Source organism: Dermacentor andersoni, chromosome 1 (genome assembly GCF_023375885.2).
Source record: "Dermacentor andersoni chromosome 1, qqDerAnde1_hic_scaffold, whole genome shotgun sequence".
NCBI lineage: Eukaryota > Metazoa > Arthropoda > Arachnida > Ixodida > Ixodidae > Dermacentor > Dermacentor andersoni.
The window spans coordinates 321,670,938-321,693,500 of NC_092814.1; the positions used below are offsets into that span (position 1 = coordinate 321,670,938).

Consider the following 22,563-nt stretch of genomic DNA (forward strand, 5'->3'; position numbering starts at 1 on the left):
CTTTACAACTCCGGCTTAATTTCATAACCTTCGCCAAATGCACCCTGTATATGATAATATGTTTCACTATTCATTCATTTTTCTTTAGATTTGTCCTGCATGAATCTGCTAAGTTGATATTTACTAACGGCTGTTGATCATTCATCGTCCTGCGTGCTATTCATAACAGCGTATGCGTTTCGCAGCACGATTTCGTCACTGATCAACTCTCAATCGGCAATCATTTACGTCGATATCGCAGCCCGATACTTTAACGTGGACGAGAAGCACTCGGCTGCAGTCACAAAAGGAATAGGTAAGTTTGTTGTTGATACTACTTGGCGGAAACAAAAATATTGCAGTTTAAACAAAGGGGACGTACCGTGTCTGATGAGATGCGGTTCACAGGCTGGAGAATACACACGTACGTCACAGATTTTCGGCAGTGCCAGTGAGGCGTGCGCCATCTTTCCTATCTGTAATAACATGACGTTTGTGTATCCGACATCCTGCTTAACCATCCAAAGACCGAACTTTCGTTCCACATGAAGCAAAAATAAATCAAGTTCTTCATCTTTAGCTCTTGCCATGGAAACTACATGCCTATAACAAAACAATAATATGTTGATTTAGGAAAAAAAAAATTATTAATTGTAGTAAATTATTCATTGACTTTGTGAAGTATCTACAAGTGAAAACTCGTTGCAGCGCATCAAGAACGCTACTATGTGCTTTCTGTTACGTTTCCCGCGAACAAATAAAAATGTTCGGGTTCCAAGTTCAGGGTAAAGCAAAAAATTATACGTTGGGTCTTGTGGGGTTAAAATATGCGCCGTGCGTTATGTTATGTTGTAGACAAAGTCTGACAACACCGCAATATTTTTGTTTAATTCACTGAACTCGAACATCACGTGTCTCAACTGCATTTTAACAAAAATCACCTTTACACGGTGTACAAATATTTTAGGAAAGCTGTAAAAGGAGTTGCACGTCTCCACGCGCCTAAGGCGCCACAGCAAACATCAGGCCACCATCCCTGATTTTTATGCGAATGTGTTCACTCATTGCCGCTATGCGAGCGAGGGTTTAGAGGCAGTTAATGAATAACAAGCACGAAAACGCGCTAACTTAGCAAAAACTATAAAATAGGAGCGTTCAGTAGATGTGGATGTTTGTAACGCGCGTTTGCAGTTACCAGAAGCAGGACGACAATTGCTTAACGGACAAACTAAAATCTGTTCTTAAAGATTACTTTCGACTTGTCTTTCATAAGTCATTAATTTCGTTATTAAACAATAGAACTAACCACGTGCAAGAATTCGGTACATCTGCGTTAGCTTTGGCGCTCCAAGTCCATCGAAAATTCACAATTATCCCTGATGGCGCATAAAGGGACGTATGTTAACGTGACGAACAATCTGTTATTTCAGCATGAACAGCAGAACGGTATAACACCCCACGCGGTGGAATATTCGAGCCAGTCAAGTCACGTTGACTCAATCTCGGTGTGCTCTCTCCGCTTGTCCACACTGTTTAGCGATGGCCCATGTCAGAGCTTAGCCTGACAATAGAGTTTATACATTTCCGCTATAGATTTCAAAGGGACACTAAAGGTTACTATGAAGTCAAGTTAAACTGATAAAGCAATGCTCTAGAACGTCTAAGTCGTCAATATACTCGCGAACAGAGCTTCAGTAACCGAAAAATTGAGGTAAATGCATGACACGATTTGAGACCCCCCAGCGACATTCCGGTACTAGCCCGATGACGAAGGCACTCCTCACCATAATTAATGTCACTAGTGCTCAACTACTCGTATTAAAAAGATCATTTCATTAGGTTATAAGAAAGAAAAAACTGCTACTTGTCTACTTCTGTTCGATTCTAAGAAAAAATAACATTTGGCGTTACCCTTCAGTAGTATGGGTGGTCAAAAGGTTTCGTTTTCGCTCGACTCTGCGCGCGCTTTGGAGTTTCAGTTGTTTCGTTATCGCGTCGTGCTGCGCTAGTTTTGCTGGGTCGCGAAACTTGCATTTGGAACAAGCAGCGCGAATTCCACGTCCATGTGCTGTCGTGGGATGCGCGAACAGTCCGCGGAACTTGGCCAAGCGCAGTTGAAGCGGCGAATCCAACGTTACTTATCACTGTGTCCAACGAGTGAATCCCTCCGTTCGAAGTGGTTAAGCGCCGTACCTAGCCACAGCGCGTTGGCAAAGTATGCTCGCTGCACTTGCGTTCAGAGGATGACGAGTTCAACGCCGACTTACTGAAGTCGTGTGGACTTTTAAAGCAATGCTTTCCCGTAGCGCTGTTCCGTCGGTCTTGCCTGCATTCTCCGAAGCTCAAGTGCGGCATTTGGTTTTCACGAAGGAAAAGCTACAATGCGGGAATATGTACAGCCATTACATACAGTTTCCCTCGTAGTAGTACGCAACGACGTCGGCAGCGCGAGCCCTCAGCAGCAGGTCACGTTCATCAGTGCTTAAATCGCTGAAGTCGAGCCCAGCATCGCGAGCCAATGTGTCGTTGTCAGGGTTGTCCATTGCAACCAGCGTCAAAGTTGGCGTGATAAAATAAAGAACCAGCTTATCGTCGCGTGCTTTCCCTTCCGCTAGCCACAATAGTTCCGCTTTCGCGCTGCTGTCGGCTCTGTCTTGGCTCTGTTTCTGGCAGCGCGTTTGCGTTTTGTGCAGAAAAGCCGCAGCACCGTCTGCGGGCGCCGTTTTACTCACCGATGGCGCAACGTCACTATGAGACCATGACGTGACCACTCCTTGATCGGAGGGCGCGCGATTTGAACTGCGCTAGAGGTACGCGGACACTTCAGAACGCACTTTCTCTTAAAATAAGTCTCTTCTTTGCATGAAACAAGCGTTTCGATGTTTCTGGGATGGCATTTCAACAGTTCACGTTGACTTAATGTTAACCTTTAGTCTCCCTTTAAGAGCCTGTTTTTGGATTACACAGTTCGTCGCACTGTTCACGCGAATTAAGAATGCTGTCTTTAGTCTATGCCGACAACGCAAGAACGTTAGGGAGGTGTCTAAAAATTGTTTGACAACACACAAACAATCTAGCCCATCACATGCGTAATTCCGATGTGGTTAGTCATAAAACGACGTTCAAACTGCGAATTTTCTCTTGCAAAGGTTTGTACCGTCAAACGCAAAAGCTTACGGGACGCAGGATCTGCTAAGAAGCTGAATGCTGGCCAAGAGTGGCCACACAACCCTGAATTAAATGTTCCAACATATAGTAGCCTTCGCCACCTACACAATGAATCCTTAAATTAGATGTAGCATGCCTTAAGAGTGCAGGAATTCACATTTGCATGGCAAACCTCATCCCATAAACTTTTGCTGTTGACTGTACGCAGTGCGTAACTTTTTCTGCCACTGACGTCTCACCCGCAATGCCATTACGGTGACAAAAACAGCAAGTTTGGAACAACTTCTTGTATGTGCCGAGGCCTGTTGTTGCAGCAACCTGAAAGCTGCGCCTTTGAACTTAGAGAAAAACCAGAACTTGGAGGGGGGAGGGAGGGAGCAAGATGGTTTGCACAGTGAATAGATGGAAATTTTTTGTTTGTTAAGCGATGGCTAGAATGTTTGACAATCCTAGACTACTATGGCTCAAGCTTGCCATGCAATTCGAAACAAGTTTCTGACCAAGGGATCTACTACCGTTCATGCTTGATGTACCGGCTAGAGCCTCGTAGATTCTATTTCTTACGGATATTTTCGGTTAGTGGCCTCTGCGATTATTCATTTGTAAAAAGAAAGACATTCTTCTACAAAAACTCAGCTTTTTTCCCCATCGCAGCCGCTATAAGAAGCGTATTTGATGATGAATTTGGGTACCACTGATGTACAGCCAAAATCAGACTTAACCCGGACGACCAAGACAAATGTACAAGCTGCCCAAGTTCAGAAAACGCAGGCTAGGAAGAGCAAACGTCGAATGCTTTCAAGGGAAGATGCACGAAGCTATAGCTATTTCAAGGCACGCCAAGCAGAAATCTCCAGCGCCAGCCGCAGGAGAACCCGAAAGGCACGTAAGGCGTGTTTGCGTCAAGTATGACGGAGGCTTTGCAATGCTCGGCCAATGTAGTGTGCGGCCAACTCACCGTATGGCGAAAGCTGAACCAGAACACTATTTCGGATCTCCTCAGATCGCCCATTCAGCATCCCGTGTCGCGACAGAAGAATGACAACGCAGGTGCTTCGTTGTCCAGAGTTTCGCGATGCGCGGGCGATGCAACGGAAGCTCCGTTATAAACAGCTCGAAGTCAGCCTTTTGTTGCACACCGCGAGTATCATATACCCTTTCGACAATGCCATGCGTGGCCTTAATTTCATGGGGCTGCGCCGTGCCGTGGATAAATTGGCCCCGATGCATGCGCGGCGCTACGACATTGTGTCATTTTTTTTTCAGCTCTCGTCGTCGGTGCAATCATGACAGCGTACGCCATCGCAGCACCTCACTTGGGATCAGCGGCAAAGGTGAGCGCCTCGCAGTACTGATCATACTATAGCTCGCACGTTTTGCATACACGAGGTCTTATTTACTGGCCTCCTTGAACGTGTGCTTCACTTCCGGCTATGTTGGGTATTATTATGGTGAGCATGGCATTTCACCAAATGTAGCAATGACTCACGAGCGCGGGAGTAATTGCTAATTACATGGATACAATGTTTTGTCAACTTTAGTACTTCACACATTTATGAGGCGGCTGCTACCTACGTACGCGACACGCCCGTAACAATTACTGAAACGAACTGACTCTTGCTGTTATGAGTTTTGTTTTCTGCTCAAATAAACGAGAGTTCTGTATGCAGAACCGATACGTAATTTAAGCGTTTCCAACCCCATCTTTGTCGGCATCCTGATAATAGTGCATTTACTTAACAACCAGACGAAGTCACAGCATCAGTTTGCCGCTTCGTTAGCTAAGTCGTGGCTCAGAGTATCATTAGTGACTTTCGTTCCTTTCTGCCGTCTCCCCTTCGAGAAAGCGCGAATGGCACCGCTTTCAGGAAACGCTCGTCGCACTTGCCAGTGCACCTTGTTTTATTTTTTTTCTTTGAATTTTCCCCATAGAGTTCTTTGTGCAAGATATGTGCGTGTATGGTAAAATAGCACGTGCCTGATAGCGCGAAAGCTTGATTACCGGCGCGAGCGGAAGCTTGGGGGTCTGGTGCTAGAGGCCTTGCATTCAGGACGAGTAGAGCAGGAAGGCGACGTCGACAAGCCAGTGATAGAGAGAGAGGGAGAGAACTCTAAGTGGAGTACTATACGTGTGGTGGCCAACCAAACACGCAAGCTATTTATTGGCGAAGTCTAAAAGGCCAATGGGCGAGGGTGAGTGCGAAGGAAGAGGGGGCGCTCGCAAGTGTGACTTCGCCAGTGCCGTTCGCCGTGTCTACTGAAGCCGCAGAGAATGACGTTCTCGTAAGCCACCAAAGAATTAGAGCCGTGGCTTACGCAGTCTTGCTGTGGATATTTTTGCGATGTGCGTGACCGTTACACAAGAGGCTCGGCTGAAGAAACTTCACAGCGTAAGCGGTCAATGTCAGAGGACCAAAAAAAAAAAACTCTCCTAAAACTACTTTCTTCTCGGAATCGTGTGATTTCATTAGCCAGGCAGCATTTCTAAGTCAAATGATATATTAAAAGGACGTCTTGTTGGGCGAGTTGGTCACAATTCATCTTGGGTACTAGGCGCGAAAACACACACGACACAAGGAAGGAGACGGGACAGAGCGCCTCTTGTTGGGCGAGTTGGTCACAATTCATCTTGGGTACTAGGCGCGAAAATACACACGACACAAGGAAGGAGGCGGGACAGAGCGCCTGTTGTTGGGCGAGTTGGTCACAATTCATCTTGGGTACTAGGCGCGAAAATACACACGACACAAGGAAGGAGACGGGACGAACCCCACGAACAGTAACCACGTGCGTACCGTTGTTCGACATCCATGCCAATGACGGTTTATGATTCGAATTCAGCATGCAGCTTTAGACCTTTTCATCGGGCGCGGAGGAAAGGGTGCGCGGCGAGCCTTTCCTCCTCTCTGGCTTGTGCGATCCGGCGCGGCGCTGCTTGAAAGTATTGCTGTCGCGTGCTGCGGAACGATTTCGAGATGTGTTAGATCGTACTTTGTGAAATTTACGCAATGTCCGTTCATAGAAGGTCGTCAGGGAAGCCTTTCGTTGCATCGGTAGCTACAGTACGCGGAGATATCTCTTGGGGGCACAAACATGCGACACGCATTATCAGCCGCGGTGTGTGTATGTGTTGTGAACTATTTTGCGTATATCGGTTTTAATTCAACAAGGAGAACCGGCGTCTCTGTATTACCAGCGTGAAATGGTAAATATGCTCTCTATCCGATCGCTTGGTGTAGAGATTAGAACATAAGTGCGCACGCTCGTGTATGCCCTGCCTAAGGCAACCACGAAACATCTCAGCGGCAGGCAGCATCAAATATTTACGATACACCGGCATCGTTCTCATGTATTTCAAGTATAGTAGGCTTGAAATCCCAATATGTCTACTTTAGCCTCCTGCATGAGGCCGCTGGCGCTTCTCGACAGAGCGCAAACTGCGGTCGGTCAATCAGCATGATACATATGAGCTATGTGCTTCAGCATTGCCTTTTTACCCTGTGAAGTCATAATATCCGAGATAGATCGTATAAAAAGAATGCGATGGCTATTTCTGAGGCCAAAATTTTCGTAATACGTGTGAGGGCGTCGTAGAGAACGGAACGAACACAACCGAAAAAAAAAAATTTGGTTATGATCCTCTTTCTCGAAAAAGAAAGAGAAAACGACCTTACGCCGCAGTACGACCTCGCATAGTCACGCCGCACAACGTTTATAGATCTATAATCGTTGATGCCGCATGCTTGAACCATGCCCTATATAGAACAAAGATATCTGTAATTCAGCACTTACCACTGCTCAGGATACTCTCGCAGTTCGTAAACGGTAGCTTTGCTGGACAAGTATAATTCATGCTGTAAGGTATGCTGTTATTACTAAGGAAAACCTCTTCATTAAATGGTCGAAACCTCATCCACCGAACCAAGCAATCACGCAATGTATTCTGCAGCTAACAGTTTGAACGCTTGTCAAAGTATAGCAGCAAGGCCCCTAGCGGTAGCAGAACGGTACCCACGCTGTTACGATCGTCGTGTATGTTTCGTCGCTCCTAAACGGCAGCTTAGAACTAGAGGATAATACTGCAATAACGTCACATCAGTGAATGGAACTTTCAGAAATACACAATTGATCTCCGAGGCTGATTGTAGGCTCAAACATGCGCGCACACATCGCGCTGCGTGCTCCGTTCGCCTCAACGCCAGCAGGAAGTCCGGCCATACCAACTTAAACCACTTCAGTAAGTCTCACAGAACCGTTTTCCACGCAGAAGATGCCACGTAATACTAAATAGACCGCACGAGCACGAAAACAAACGCCAGAAACTACAGCCCAGCGTATACCTGCCATGCAAGACGGAGCGCTCGCCCAAGCCAGCATACCGACAGCCCATAGATGGCGCCACTGCGTAGCAATATGGTGGCGCCCATGAAAAAATGGTCTATAGCATCCACATTGCGGGATACCCATGTGCATGTTAGTGCAACTTTTAGATAAAGAAGTCGTTTTTATGGTTAAAACAAGTTCTTGCGTGAGGATTACTGCTGCACAAGTGCCCCCACCAGTATTCTGTAGCAACTTCATTTTGGAAAAAAAAAAAAAGCAGCAGCTGTTCGCTTTCGCTTTTAGCTTATGGCCGCATAACGACCCGCCATGTCACAACAGAGCATGTTTTTAATAATTTTATTATCATCTCTTGCAGATAATCATGGTGTTCTACAACAGCGCAACAGGACCTTTTGTCGGCCTCTTCTTTATGGCGGTTGTCTTTCCCTGGGCTAACGGCATTGTACGTATTGATAATTTATAATGCGACATGAAATATGCAAGAAAATTGGCTTTCAAAGTGTCTGGAATGTTAGCCGCTGGGTACATATGGAAGTAGACTTAGCGGACATTTAAGTAAAAAAAAAAGATTGGAACTCCAAGGATAATTTTAACGAAACCTTTAGTGCCGAACTTAAGTGGTGACGTCATGAAACACACCAACGCGCAATTAAAACTCCACATATTCCTTCGGTATATATATTTACTGCGTCATTACGTAACTAACGCGCACTGCAAGCGGGACACAGGTAGAATTTCTTGCCAATTAGCGGTAACTATTGTCATAGCGAGCTGCTAAGTATGACACATTTCTATGCTACAGGCGATTTAAATCAATTCTACCAAGCAACTTTATGATCTCTCACAAAATAGTGAAGCATGGCGCATATTTGGATTGACCAGAGTGCATGTGTTCGGCATTCTCAAGAAAGCGCTACGAAAAAAAAAATTAATAAAATAATGTGAAACAATCATGAAGGGCGTGCGTGTGCCCCCTATATTATGTTTACTCTTTTGTTGAATGCCTATCTAGACGTGCACGTGTACTTGGCATTACTATTTTTGTTTTTATTTTAACTTTTCTTGAGCATCACCTGACTCATGCGGGAGGGGAAGAGGTCCAAACAAGCTATTTCTACGCTTTCTTTTCTCTCTCCTTCATCGATGATATGAATGAAGTTATGTATCTGTATCTCGGTATTCTCCTACCCCCCCCCCCCCCCCATTCTCACTGTCATTTAAAGAACGACTGGGTCTTCTCCATCTGTTAACATAATTCACGAAGTCTATGTTGACTTACGTTTGTGCACCTAATATGTTAGAATACTACGTGTAAACTAAACATTCGCAGGGCGCCGCAGTTGCGACAGCTTTGCTGAGCTGCTTGACATTGTGGCAAGCAATCGGGAAAACATTGAGCGGTGTGCGCTTTCCCAAGATGCCCGTCACGACCGAACTTTGTCCAGCCAACCTGACGCTGCCTGGTGTTCCCGTCAGTGAAGAGAGCAGCGTGTAAGTTCAGCGTCCTAATGGGACAGTTTAGTGCCGATGACGACAGCGAGCGTCCCCTCTCTTTTTTTCCGGGGGAGTACGGTAGCGCGATTAAAAGACGGGACAAAAGGAGACACATAAGGACACACACAGCGCTGTGTGTGTCCCTATGTGTCTTCTTTTGTCCCGTCTTTTAATCGCGCTACCGTACTCCCCCTGGAGATGCATTACCAACAAGCCCACATTGCAACCCTTGTGATCTATTTTTTCTTTTGTATTTATTGATATTCACAGTTATGGATTTATTGTAGCGCTTTGTTGCATTTTTGTTGCACTTTGTTGCAGACACTTTGTTGCAGACACTTTGTTGCATTACGGCTTATAGTTAGATTTACTGTCTGTTCTATTATACTGTGTTTTATAAACATTGCCTTAGGCTGAAACATTGTAATGCCTAAAAAATTCTTCGAAAGTTTGTCAAATGAAAAACAAAAGCAAACAGACAGTGTAAACTACGGTCCCCGCGCACTACATTTGCTCAAGTGCATACAACATAAAATAGGGCTTTAACGCCCCTAAACTGTACAGAGGGTTATGAGGGACGCCGAAAAGAAGGTTCCGATTTTGACCACCCGTGGTTCTTTAACATGCACCCAAAGCCCGGTGCAAGTATCCACCCCCATAGGAATGCGGCTGCCACGGTCGGGATGGAACCCACAACGTTGCGCCTATAGCAGCACGACGCCATAGCCACTGAGTTACCGGGGCGGGTTTCCACATTTAACTAAATAAAGGCCGTGTAGCCACTTGCTCTCGTCATCCTCCCTGTGTGCTTGATCTTCGTCACGTAAGGAAAGAGAAAAACATTAGGAGAACGCTTAAGCTTCGCCTTTAAGAGTGGAACGCGACAGCATTCAAAGATCCCTGACTGCTTCTCACGCTTCCCGGCAACTGCAGCTTATGTAACCGTAATGTTTAACGGGAAACGCTGGCGGTGAACGCTATGCACGAAGGGGCGAGCTGTCTGTGGCGCGCCGCTGCTACTAAGATTAACCTCAAACGGCAGCTGGAAAAGGGGTTTGTGTTTGAGTTTCCGCGTGACAGAATTATGTTTTCTCGTATATTCTAATTACATTCCGACGCTATCATGTACGGATGGTGTGTGTAAGTCGTACTTTATGAATTTCCTGACGCATTTTACTTTGAGAAATTCAGTTAGCTCAGTAACGCCTATACGACTCGCGGAGCGCCTGCGTGGATTGGTATGCGTACTTCGGGATGATTTTTCTCATACGGACAACGTCGGCGACGCCGGCACCGCGGCGCCGACGGCAACACTGACGCCGGATTTTTTGCGATATGCTACCGTGTGGCAGATAACGCCATCATAGATTATTTTCAGAGTCAGCGATAGCGTTTTTGTGTGGATCTTAGGGGTATATTCGCGGATGACGTACGTACTTCGCGTCTCCGGAGCAGTTAATCTAAAACGACGCTTTCGTAGCGAACTTCAGTAGGACATTCTGCCGGGATAGTTGGTTGGTGAAACGTCTAAATCTTAGCGAACCAATCCTTCCCCTTATTCCTCCTCGGCGGCAGTGGCCGCTGCTGTTGTCGTCTTGCCGAATAGCTCACGCACACTGTACAGCACGCATACAACGAATCGGCTCACATAGCCATATATGCCCGACCCTTACATATGTGCCGGTGACCTTCTCTGTTCTCTGCGGAATCATGTAATGAAACAAAAACGATATATGAATGTCCTAACTGTAACAAATAAATGTATTCTGAGGGCGTAATTCCCTTATTATGCGAAGCTTCCTAAGCCTTCTTCTTAGCCTGGATTCGTCACGTCTTGTCGGTTGATCTATCGCCGTGTTAAGTGGGCCGATTTGGACAACAGTGTATACTACCGAAGTAAGCCGATCCCGCAAATGTGTTTTTTTTTTTTTATAAACTGGGCTGGTTCCGGAGGCAGTGTAAGCCGGATCGCATGGGTTTCGCGTTTAAGGTCGCGTGTGCGTCTGACAGTCTTGTCCGCCAATCGCGTAATCACTATGCCGCAAAATGCAGTGCGAAAGATAAATACTTGCATGCGCATTACCGCGAAGCTAAATGACACAAAACTTGTGTAATGGGTGGAGAACGTGAGCAGTTCCTTGTGCATATCAAATAAGATTTCACCGCGCCATGTGTCTCTTTGGAGAGCATTTAGCTGCAACGTTTCACGAAAGCTTCGCTTCTAACGTTGATTCCCATCGCTTTCATATTATTGTCGCAATTTTTTTCTTTCTTAGTCGCGGCTGGGTCAAGTCTGCGACGAGTCTCGCGTCAATGCCGCAACGCTCTTGCTTTTCCTCCGCCTCGATGGCAACTCACTTTTTTCAGCATCCTTGGCGCTTTCGCGTTGTTTTGCGGCTTCTTTCATCTGTCCATTTGCCTCTCCCGTGCATCATCCTGTTTGGTAGCATAGCTGAGATACACCACTTCAGCACAACGTTGCTTTCTCTCAGCTATCGATCTCATCGGGTGAGAGAATGCGCTGGGGAGGCATTGCTATTGGGGGCGAGCTCCACCACTGGAAAAGCTTGCGCCACCGTCGGCGTGACGTGGCATGAGGGATCACGCGGACACAGCGGCCGCGTCGGCTGTTTCGGAAGCGCCGAAGCGATCTGAAAACGAAAGTTTAATGTCCCACCTGTGCTGCGGTTCTGATTAAGTCCTGAGGCTTTCCCGCCTTGCGTGTCTGCTTGACAACATTTGAAAGCACTATAATAGGTGGTGGCGGCCTTTGGAGGCGTGCAGCAGGGTAGGCTAGTGCTCGGTGCCGCAGTGCCAGACGTACGTAATGCAGCCCGGTGTCAGCTTTATTCACACGTAGCCGCGGGACAAGAAGCTGCGTGAAGCTTGGCTCACGAAACTTAGAACCGGCAGACAGCCATCGGCTACAAATGGAGTGTGAAGCAAGCATAGACGCGAGGAAGATTTCTAATACGTCATCGGGGCTGCGATGTTCGGTGAGTAGCAGAAAGCGCGCACTTAGACGCTCGCCCGCGCGCGCTGCCCGGCTAATGTTATGAAGTTTTGGCCTATGAACTTGTTGATGCTAGATACTGGCAAATTCACAGTAATGGAAAGGGAACCATAAAAAGTAAATAAAAAGAGGCATGACATATGCTCACGCTTCTGTAGCACCAAACAATGAAATGTACTGGATTAAATAAACAAAGCCGCGGGTAATTGCTGGCTGAGAAGACCGATAAATATACAGTGCGAAGGAACTTGAGAAATAATGGTATTTAAACATCGAAGACCTTAGAAAAAGAAAGATTCAATCATCGCGGCGGGACATCCCAAGTCGCCCTGGTAGGTGTCGAAGTCCGTAGTTATAACGAAATTATTTTTGAACAGCTCTGGTAGTTTCCACGCAACACTGGTTGCTTGTGTGCTGTCAAATGCTCATATGCTGCTGTCAATATGCTACTCATATGCTGCTGCTCAGGGCACGATGCGAAAACGCGATCGCAGCGAAAGGGAAACACTGTGCGCGTACATGGATGCAGGTGCGCAGTCGGTCACCGCGAACCCGTGCTATCGCTGCATTGAGGCCTCATTCTGTTATACTCCATTTAGCTATACCAGGGTGTCTACCAACCTGGAAAACCGGGAAAACCGGGAATTCTCAGGGAACTTGAATAGTCTGGAAATACTCAGGGAAAACTCAGGGAATTTGTGCTTCTATCAAGGAAAATTAGCTGTAAGCTCACTGAAAGGGAACGAAAGTCGTGTTAATGCTGGCTACAGTAACACAGGAATCGCAACGAATCGTCATTGACGCCGTGTGGTCGGCACGAGGTATTGCCAGAGTAGTTAACGACCGATTTTCCAGACGCCCGATTTTTCGGACATGCCCGATAATTCGCACGGCTTTGCGGCACCACCACGTACTCCATATAGTCAGTGTATATTGCCCTGACTGCAGGTCTGAAATGGCAATAATCAAAGCCACCACTGCCGCCATTTTATCTCGCCGCCTGGAACCACGCAGACCCGCTGGCGGCCGTAGCCACCACCGCGGCAACGTTTGGTCTAGCTGCTTCTATGTTCGCTATTGAGCTTCTTGCCGTGCGGTGCGGTGTTTTTTCATTGAAAGAATTCGCCGCTGTCAGCAATGGCACCGACTCCGCCTTTGTAATCCTCGCGAATAGCTTACAACGCGTTGCGTAATGCCAGTTTTCGAAAGTTAGCTTCGCTTCAGTATAGCAGTGTTACGCGGTGCAGCATAACAAGCGTGGGAAGGGGCAATTGCCACGGGGCACAGTATGTATTCCTTAATTATACATGCGTGCACCCCCGTCTCCTGTCACAGTACGAGCATCGATATGCCTAATATGTGTACTGGCAAGCCCTAAGAGCTTTTTCGGACGTGCCTGTGGCAATTTTAGCCCTTAAGGGCAGCTAAAGACATGCATTCATTTTTTTCGTACTGCCCGATTTTTCGGATGTTTTCGCGGCCCCTAGGGAGTCCGAAAAATGGGACGTTGACTGTACAACTGGCCAAGAGGATGCTTCAAGTGATCCATGGGGTGAACGCGTGGCAGAAGGAGGATGAGAACAGGAAGGACCGACGTACTGAGGAATTAACGGGAAAGGAAGCGTGCCGCCGCCTCTTTGAAGGAGCTAGAGCTCAAAAAACAAAGCGTTGGCTGATGCCGAGATGCAGGTGTCCCTCATCCAAACCAAAATAAGCTCTTTAAAGCAGTGAAACCCAACACTGAGATGTTGTGTACGGGCTGAGAGTATGTCAGGACAGTTGAGGTTAACTTCCCAGCTGCTGAGAGAGAATCTTAGTTGTGACAAAGTTCAGGCCTCATACCGATGAGCTTGCTATCAGTTGATAGAAATAGCTCATATTCAAAAATATTTACTGATGTATGCATCTCCTTACATTCGTATTTGAAAATGTTCGACCCAATTTGCAATGGGTTTTATCATTTCTCTCGCTGTGCATTTTACTAACACCTTCCTTCTATTCTCTTTTTAAATAAAATACATATTACTCCTTACTATTCAAACTGGATTAAGTCATTTTTTTTTTGTTTCAACATGCATACTACAGCATCGGTCAACATGGTGTCAGCATGTCTTGACAGAAAACAGAGTTCTGGCTCATTCATGGAGTTTTGCAAAGGTGCTCAGGGAAAACCTGGAAAACTCAGGGAATTTGGAAATGTGAACTTGGTAGACACCCTGTATACAGACAGCCCACTATAAGAACATATTTCGCTTGCTTTGCTCACAGCGTTTGACGACCTTTCGTGCAAGAGGCCGTTTCGGGAGACTCCATTGCGGCGACCGCGCGCAGTGGCGTTCACTGTACGTATTCGGTAAATAGATAGCGCCTGTAAACCATTCTGTGCTTTCAGTTTGCCCAAGATTATTATTTCGATAGTAAAAAAACTTCCCTCGTTTTGAGAGTTCTTACAGAAATGTCCAGGAGGGCTGCCGCGTGGTGTTTTTTATTGAGCGCCGTAAGCGAAGCTTGTGAGGAGCGCGCCGCGTGATCCCTCATACTATGCAAGGGAGTAGTTTCCGACAGATGGCGAGGCCGCAAGTCCTCGCCCCCAATACCGGCATGCGAGCTTCAACGAACGGAGCGTATCTGGCGATCACAGGCGACGCGAGCTTCGGTGGTGACTCAACGCGCACGTGGTAGCGAGATGTCTGCTTAGCGGGGACCACGCGGGGGCGCCTATCCAATGCAAGTGCTGCCTTCTCATGTGCTTTACTCGTGTTGCGTTCACCAGTTGATCGCGGTTGATCGCCGTCGGCGTCCAACCATCCAGAGGTGCTGAAGTAGCTAAATAAAGCATTAAAAACGCAAGATATGCCTGCCACAAAGCTCGATGCCTTCTATACCGTCACCCAACTCGATATATTATAGCGCTGAATGAATTTGTAGGTATGCAGTGAACATAGGCTTTGCGGACATAAAAGAACTAAAACGGTCAAACACTTAGGAAATATATTACACCAAGCTGCTTCAACAGGGCTCTGTACTAGCACTCTGATTAGAAATTCGTAAAAAGAAATATATCGACCACCAAGAGCTCACAGAAGTCATAAAACTATTTCCCGTGTGCACATGTATACATTCTCTCATTTAGTCGAGGCATATATTTGTCACTTATCCGTGGATTGCTATTGCATCAGTGTTTAGACACGTTCTGCAATTAATCAGCTACTGGGTTATATGCCCCTTGAATTGACTTGCCAATATTGTTGGGCCTTATATTTTTCGGCGTTGTAGTTTATTTTTCGCCACTTGGAGTCTTGTTCCATTATTTCACCAATACCCCTACTGCCATAGACCACCTCTTACTGCCGTACGTAAAACTAAAGAATAAATAAATTTAAATACTTCGTAGCGCAGCCAGTCATCAAAAAGCACCACTAATACCCCGGTTTCCTTCAACTCGCTGTCGTCTTCTAAGCTATCCACTAGTGATTGTTTCAAAGCACGTACTTCATGAGGTAGTGCAGTGTACTGGTGACAAATCGTGATCAGATACCGCTAATATTGTGGTTAAATTACGCAGAATTCTACATTTTCGTTGTCTAATTGTTCCGTATTAACATGTCCTTAAAACACTTTAGTTGACCAAGGCATTCGGCTAAGGAAAAGTTTTTTTTTCCTTCCTATGAATGACGGGAGGTCATCCATATTGACCGAATATCTTATCATTTCAATAAAAAACGAATAATTTACTCTTCGTCTTCCTTTGTTTTATTGTCTGTTGGCTTCATATGATTGTGACTAACAAAAATTTGGCTCCTCGGTTCCTCGGTATCTTCTTCTAGTTCAAAGAGTGTCCATGTTTGTGAGTGGCTGCTGTTCATGTTGGCGGATGCAAGTATACGAAATCGAGCCGCCAAGCTAGTCGTGCACTCTCGGTGACCCAGGCCTTGCGCACTATAGCATATGAAAGTTCAGCAGCAGACAATTATGCTTTGAAAAATACTTTGTTATCACCCGATATGTCACGCCTCTTGCTGTTAAAAAAGATATATTTAGTTTATTCATAATAGAACGTCGGCTCACTTACGATCATTAGGGCTACGTTACACAACGAGTTTATTATTGTTTGTTTTTTACGGGCTGTGCATTTGCATCTTACAGGATCCTGGACGATCTGTTTCCCCTCTACAAATTTTCATCATATTGGAGTGGCTTTCTCAGTGCGGCTCTTACAATAATCCTTGGCTTGACGCTGAGCCTAATAACAGGTACGAATGATGTCGCTCTTTTTTTTTCTCTTTTTTTTTCGTTGCAGTGTAAGGCTACAGGCGGATGTTGTGTAAAAATGTTTGGCAAGCTTTTTTTTTAGAGAGATTGATTTTCAAACCCTTATGGCTGTCAACCAAACCACGATATGGATACAGAAGTTCATATAGATTGAGGTTGGTCGTAGCGCTAAAGAGACAATAAAGAGGAATAATGAGTGAATCCTTGTTACTAAGACGTGCTTCTTAAATAGAAAAACGGCCACTCTTACTCTAAGTAGAGGCTTCTTAACTGCGGAAAGAGATGTACAAAAAGGAAGCCGGGCGGCAACAACGCTCTCCAGTTTCTCTACAGACTCCCCGTGATTTACGGCACCTACACAGGTCTGGGTAATTAGTTTTGAGTGCAAGCAAGAACTAATTTGCATTCTAATCAAATCTAGCTGTTCATCCAAAGCAACAACTGCTATTCCTTCTGGCGGAGCTCCTAGCAAATTACTTACATGCCTTAAAATAACCAGGAATGTCTGCTATCACGATATGGGATTTGCGTTTATGTCTAATTGGGGAATGTGCATCATCCCAGTTTTAACCTGTGTAACTTCCAGCAGTAGCGTCAGATTTTGGGGTCTCACGCGTGCTCTTGGAAAAACCGAACGACAATACAGTAGTGCAGACAATCACAAGGGCATTCATTGCACCTTTCAATCACTAATGCCTGCTAGCCGAATGAAACATGCCGATGGGCGCGCGACAAATGGAGGACGTCAGACTCACCGCGACCGGATAGCGAGCGAATGTACGTGTTCGCCCCCATGCTGGACACCGACGCCTAACCGTTGGCGTGTCCGGTCACGCGAACGGTGGCGCGTTCGAACGATCGTGTTCGTCCATTCCAGTGTCCGGCTCCTAAGCCTTTCCGCAGGATGGCCCCGCGAACGGCGGGCAAACGCGCGAAAGGGCCGCGCCGCTCGCCGATCTCAAGCCAGAAGAGCAGCAGCCTTGCGCCCTTTTGCGCCCGAGTAACCCCGCCGTTAGACGGCGTTAGCAGCGCAATACGCGCGCAATCTTTCGTGCTAACCTGCAACCCCACCGCACGCCGCCGGCTCTTTGTTGCACGGAGAAGCCAGATTACAGGAGACAAGTGAGAGTCGAGCGTCTCCGTGAAATTCATCTAGTACGCATCGCATTTTATAGGTGAAGTGTGAAAAGCGGCACAAACAGAAAGCTACTTTAACCTCGGAACAGCCTAGATAGTTCGCACACAGATGTACAGACGCCTACGTGCCAGCTGTATTGCATCAAAGAAGCACCCAGTTGCGAGTCGCCTTTCAGCGGCATATTTAAATGGCGCATTATCACGCTGGCAAGTATATATATGCACGCTTTGGCTTTCATGCTGCAGCTGTTAAAGAGAATAACATGCCCGACGAAATTCCGGCCCTGGATATGCCACCCATTGACACTCAAATTACAGAGCACGTATGCTTCTTCACTGAAACAAAAGCTACTCGAAGCAGTATTAAATTTCTTTGACATGGTGAATGCGCTGCATTACTCCATAGCGAGGGATACAGAACACATGGATCACAGGAGACGGATCTCAGCGACCACAGCTGGCCTCTTTTTGCTGTCGTGTAAAACAGCAAATAAAAATTGTTGTCTTGTCAGCGGTGGAGCAGTACCGCGGTGAGCTGCATAGCCATATTGAAATCTAGTCGGATGGACTGATCAATCTATTTTGGTGCCATTCCATTAGGGCACTCTGGTGAACGCCGCAGCGCGTTTCATTAATGCAAAAAATACATGTGCACGTACGTCAGCATATTAAGTAAGCAAGACTGTCAGCAAATTAGCTAAGCGTTGAATAGACATTTTACTAAGGCTACGCGCGTGCCCTGCAGTGAACAAGGGCGCAAGCCGTGTCGAGCAACAGCGTCTCGCTGATGGGTAATGAAATGGTCGCGAATTGCACTTTTTTTGCACAAATATCGCACTTAACTGCATCGTATCACGTCATGACACATCTAGTTTTCTTTATCATAACATTTCGGCAACCTCAGTGTTTTAGGCAAAAGTAAGCCTTTTTTTGTCTCTAGTACTTCCACAGCGAGCTCGCTAGCAAACGGTCTCCTTAAAGTAGGGAAAGGCGAGTCTTTGAAGTTTCGTATACGAATCGAATATTACACACTAACTATGTGTATTCTAAAAAGAACTATTCGTTACTTCGAATGTTGAAACTGACCTTATATTTTGCAAGAACCGGCTGTTAAAATCACCTGGGTTATTGTTCTCCGTCTGCCAAACAAAGTATCGCAATATATCAGGAATGAAACAAGGAAAGAAAGTCTTCGAAGCAATGCAAAAACAAACTGGGCAACTTAAGCTGTGTTTGCGGTTTCACGGCGGTAGCCTACATAAAAACCTGTGGTTTTCGCTTGTTAGTCTGTAATTTAATGTTTCTTGCTGTCTAGTCATGTAGAAGTTTTATTTTTCATGCTAAAAGCAGTGATGTGTTTCTTGGAACGGGCCCCTTTACATGTGCCTATGGAACACAAGTCCTTGTGCAGTTTTTCTTTCTCACAACGTTTCACTGTTTTTTTTTTATCAGCTACTTATTTGGCGTTTTTGGAAAGCTAGTCACAGCCACCATTCATTAGTGAAAAGTTTGTTTGCAACCAGGCTCTAAAGATGTTGAAAGGCTATTTTTGCACTGACAATTAGTGCTCTACTGTTTAAAACTGAGGCTAATTGTCCGTCACAGAAGACTGTTTTTTCACTAGTCAGTACAAGCTTGGTACTCAGTTATACCGCAGTGAATCTTCCTGCTATAAATGTGTGCTGCTTCGTCTGACTATACAATATTCTATTAGATATTCGACATTTACTATTCGTGTTCAATTAGTATTAAAAGAATGATATTCGCCCACCTCTACCTTAAAGGGGCACTGAAGAAGAATATTAGGCGGAAGCTTTAGCAGGGTCCAACTCCGATGCCGTCTATTCAAATACATGTAAAACACTTTTCTGAGATAACCACTGGGCGAAATTAAGGAGATTTGTTGCATTTGAGAGAGAAAGTTAAAATATAGTCACTGTTGGAAACGGAATTTCGGTTTATGGCTTGAATTATTTTTATGGAATTTTCAAAAATTGGTAAGGTTGAAAAAAGTACACGCAAGAAGTTTATAAATTCGTTGCTCTGCACCTAGAAAAGACATCGCAGTTCTGTGAACTCCATCCGTTAGAGCATCCAAAGCGGACAAATTCGATTTGTCAATTTATATCTTACGTGAATTTATTATATTGTTTACAAGAGTTTTGCAAAAGTCCTGCTCACAAATTAGTGGTTGACTTGAAAGCCATGTATAATATATCAATCTTGTCCGCTTTAGATATGCCATTAGGTGCAATTTACACAATTCTGCTATAATTGTCATAGCTGAGTTGCAGAGTTGCAAGCTTGATAGTTTCGTTTTCTGAAAATTTGTGATTTTTGTCAATTTCTATTAAAAAGTTGACGGCCTAAATAAAGAAATCGGAACCAGCAGTCACTATATTTTAACTTTTTTTTTCTTTTAAACGAAACAAACCTCCTCAACATTGGTGAAGTGGGTGCCGAGAAAAACGGTTTCCCCTTTCCATGTATTTAGACCGGAGGCCCCGAGTTAAAGCGTCCTCTTAAGTCGAACTAGATCGACAGAGCATCCGTCGAGAAGTCTACCATCGTTTTCTGCCTGAGCGGCGATATATCACTTTGTTGCGTAGAAAATTGCCTCCGAGTCACCGCTGTTGCTCCTCAATTCAAAACCGTCCGCGTCAAGACGGGGGATTTGATGTCATTCCCACATGACCTACCTCAACGCCAGCTTTATGTACATGTCTTTTTAGAAACTCTTTATAATGTCTATATGCAAAGCGTACTGCTGGGCGGCTGCAAGTGTTCTGCTTGCGCGAACCGCACTGCGGCTGTGCTTCGGTTCAGGATACCGGATACTTGGGCTGAGGATACTGGACTTGAGTCTCCGCGACCGGAGCGGGCGAGAGTGGTTGCCGCCTCGGTGCCGACATTGAGACATTGCAGCCGCTCTCTCTCTCTCACACACACACACACGCACACACACACACACACACACACACACACACACACACACACACACACACACACACACACACACACACACACACACACACACACACACACACACACACACACACACACACACACACACACACACACACACACACACACACACACACACACACACACACACACATACGCGCGCAAACACACACAGACACACGCACACACACGCACACACAGACGCACGCACACGCGCACACATGCACACACACACGTACACACAGACATGCACACGCACACACACGCACACGCGCACACACACGCACACACAGACATACGCATACGCGCACGCACGAACGCACGCACACACACGCGCACGTGCTCTATGGTAGGACAGTATACCGGGCCTGGACAGAGAGATCCTTGACCCCGCAGAAGTTTTCGACTGCATAAAATGTCGTTTCAGGTGGTCGCAAGCAGTACAGCCAGAATATACCATTGACATCGAGCTTATTTCTCACTTTGTGGAGGAAGCTTGGACTGATCAGCGAGACCGAGTCGGTAAGCTTTGCTTGCGAGTCGCCAGCCGGTGCCTCGTATTATTATTATTATTATTATTATTATTATTATTATTATTATTATTTGCGCAATGCCTGTGCTAGAGAGTCGTGGACCAGTTATTACGATTTCCCAGTTCCAGCGCAGCCTGTCGGTAGTTTATTTGTAGCAATGCAGAGAATTCAAGCGCTGCCTCGCCGTCTTAACAAGCCATTTCGTCGGCGAACTAAAGTTATGGCTATCATTGTGCGTCTACTGCGATATGGGTAGTATTTCCTCCTGTCGACTGGTTCAGAATGCCAGAGCGATTCTACTATACTTAATTTTTGCACGTGTGTGTCTGTGCGCGTGTGTGCATGCAAACTCAATCCATGCTTTTTTTTACGCATTGCTTGTGGTGACACCACTGGTCCAGGTTGCCAGGTCGAAGATTACGCCTTATCTAGGAGTGGAATTTCGCATCTTTATTTTTTTGCTTATACATGTGCGAAGCGAATTTCATCATAGCTGGTGTCTTTGTGAACCTAAACAAAACAAAAAATTAAATTCTGGGGTTGTACGTGCCAAAACCACTGTCTCATTATGAGGGACGCCGTTTTAGTAAAGGACTCCGGAAATTTCGACCACCTTGGGTTCTTTAACGTGCACCTAAATCTAAGTACACAGATGTTTTCGGCCCCATCGAAATGCGGCCGCCGTGGCCGGAATTCGATCCCGCGACATCGTCTTCAGCAGCCCAACACCATAGCCACTGAGCAACCACGGCGGGTCGAGCCTAAACAACAAATACAAAATAACAAGGAAAGGCCGGTTTTCGTCCTTTGCATGCTTAATTTTTATTCTTGTTGGTAGGTGGGGCATAAAGTTCTGCGCGACCAGAATTGTGTCCGGCGACATTTATCGCTGGATGCGATCCTCACGAGACACCCATAAGCAGGCCGCTGCAAAAATAAATAAATAAATAAATAAATAAATAAATAAATAAATAAATAAATTAATAAATAAATAAATAAAGGCGAACTGTAACTGCCATTGTGCGTTCGTAGAAATAAATTTTCCATATTTCCGAAGAGGAGGCAAATACGCTTTGTGCATGTCTTGCAGTAACAAAAAGAAAACAAAAACAAACTGTCCTCCACGTTTGGATGCTTCCGGGGATATGTTCTTTTACGTGCAAATCATGCTATTTTACTTTTTCTTTCTTTCTTTTTGGCGGACACCACACAGGTATGCCAACCAACCACTTCTTTCCTGAAAAACACGGCCTGCCACGTGCCTCCAGAGGAAGATTCTTCGACGGCTGTTTAAACTTAATTTTCCATTACCTGCCGTGCTTTGAAGAAGCTGTATATGTCATCAAAAAAAAAAAGAAAGAGGAGAAGGAGAAGAAGAAAAAGAAGCGTTTTTGCAGTGACTTACCCGTTGTCAAGTATGAGAAGATATGTGAAACTGCTCGGCGTGGTTAAAAAAATGGCGTAGTTGGGGACTCAGGGTTAATTTTGACCACCTGGGGCATTCTTTAACATGCACCCAACGTGCGGGCGTTTTTGGACTTTGCCTTTGGACGTCTCCGTTTTTCGTCGTTTCCCTACTTTTCTTTCACCAATCTTCCAATCGTCTCTTACTGGACACGTACCAACTAGAGCCCCAAGCGACCCCGTCACGAAGCTAGC

At 45.7% G+C, this 22,563-nt stretch overlaps 1 protein-coding gene across 1 annotated transcript; it reads left to right on the top strand.

Moving 5' to 3' along the window:
- Positions 1-191: 191 nt before the first annotated feature.
- LOC126516475 (sodium-dependent multivitamin transporter-like) lies at positions 192-22,498 on the top strand. Its single transcript, XM_050166601.3, has 7 exons — positions 192-295; positions 4,414-4,481; positions 7,847-7,933; positions 8,822-8,982; positions 16,145-16,251; positions 20,799-20,893; positions 22,118-22,498. The coding sequence occupies exons 2-7, from the start codon at positions 4,434-4,436 to the stop codon at positions 22,196-22,198; spliced, it is 579 nt and encodes a 192-aa protein (XP_050022558.3). The 5' UTR covers positions 192-295; positions 4,414-4,433; the 3' UTR covers positions 22,199-22,498.
- The last annotated feature ends 65 nt before the right edge of the window (positions 22,499-22,563 follow it).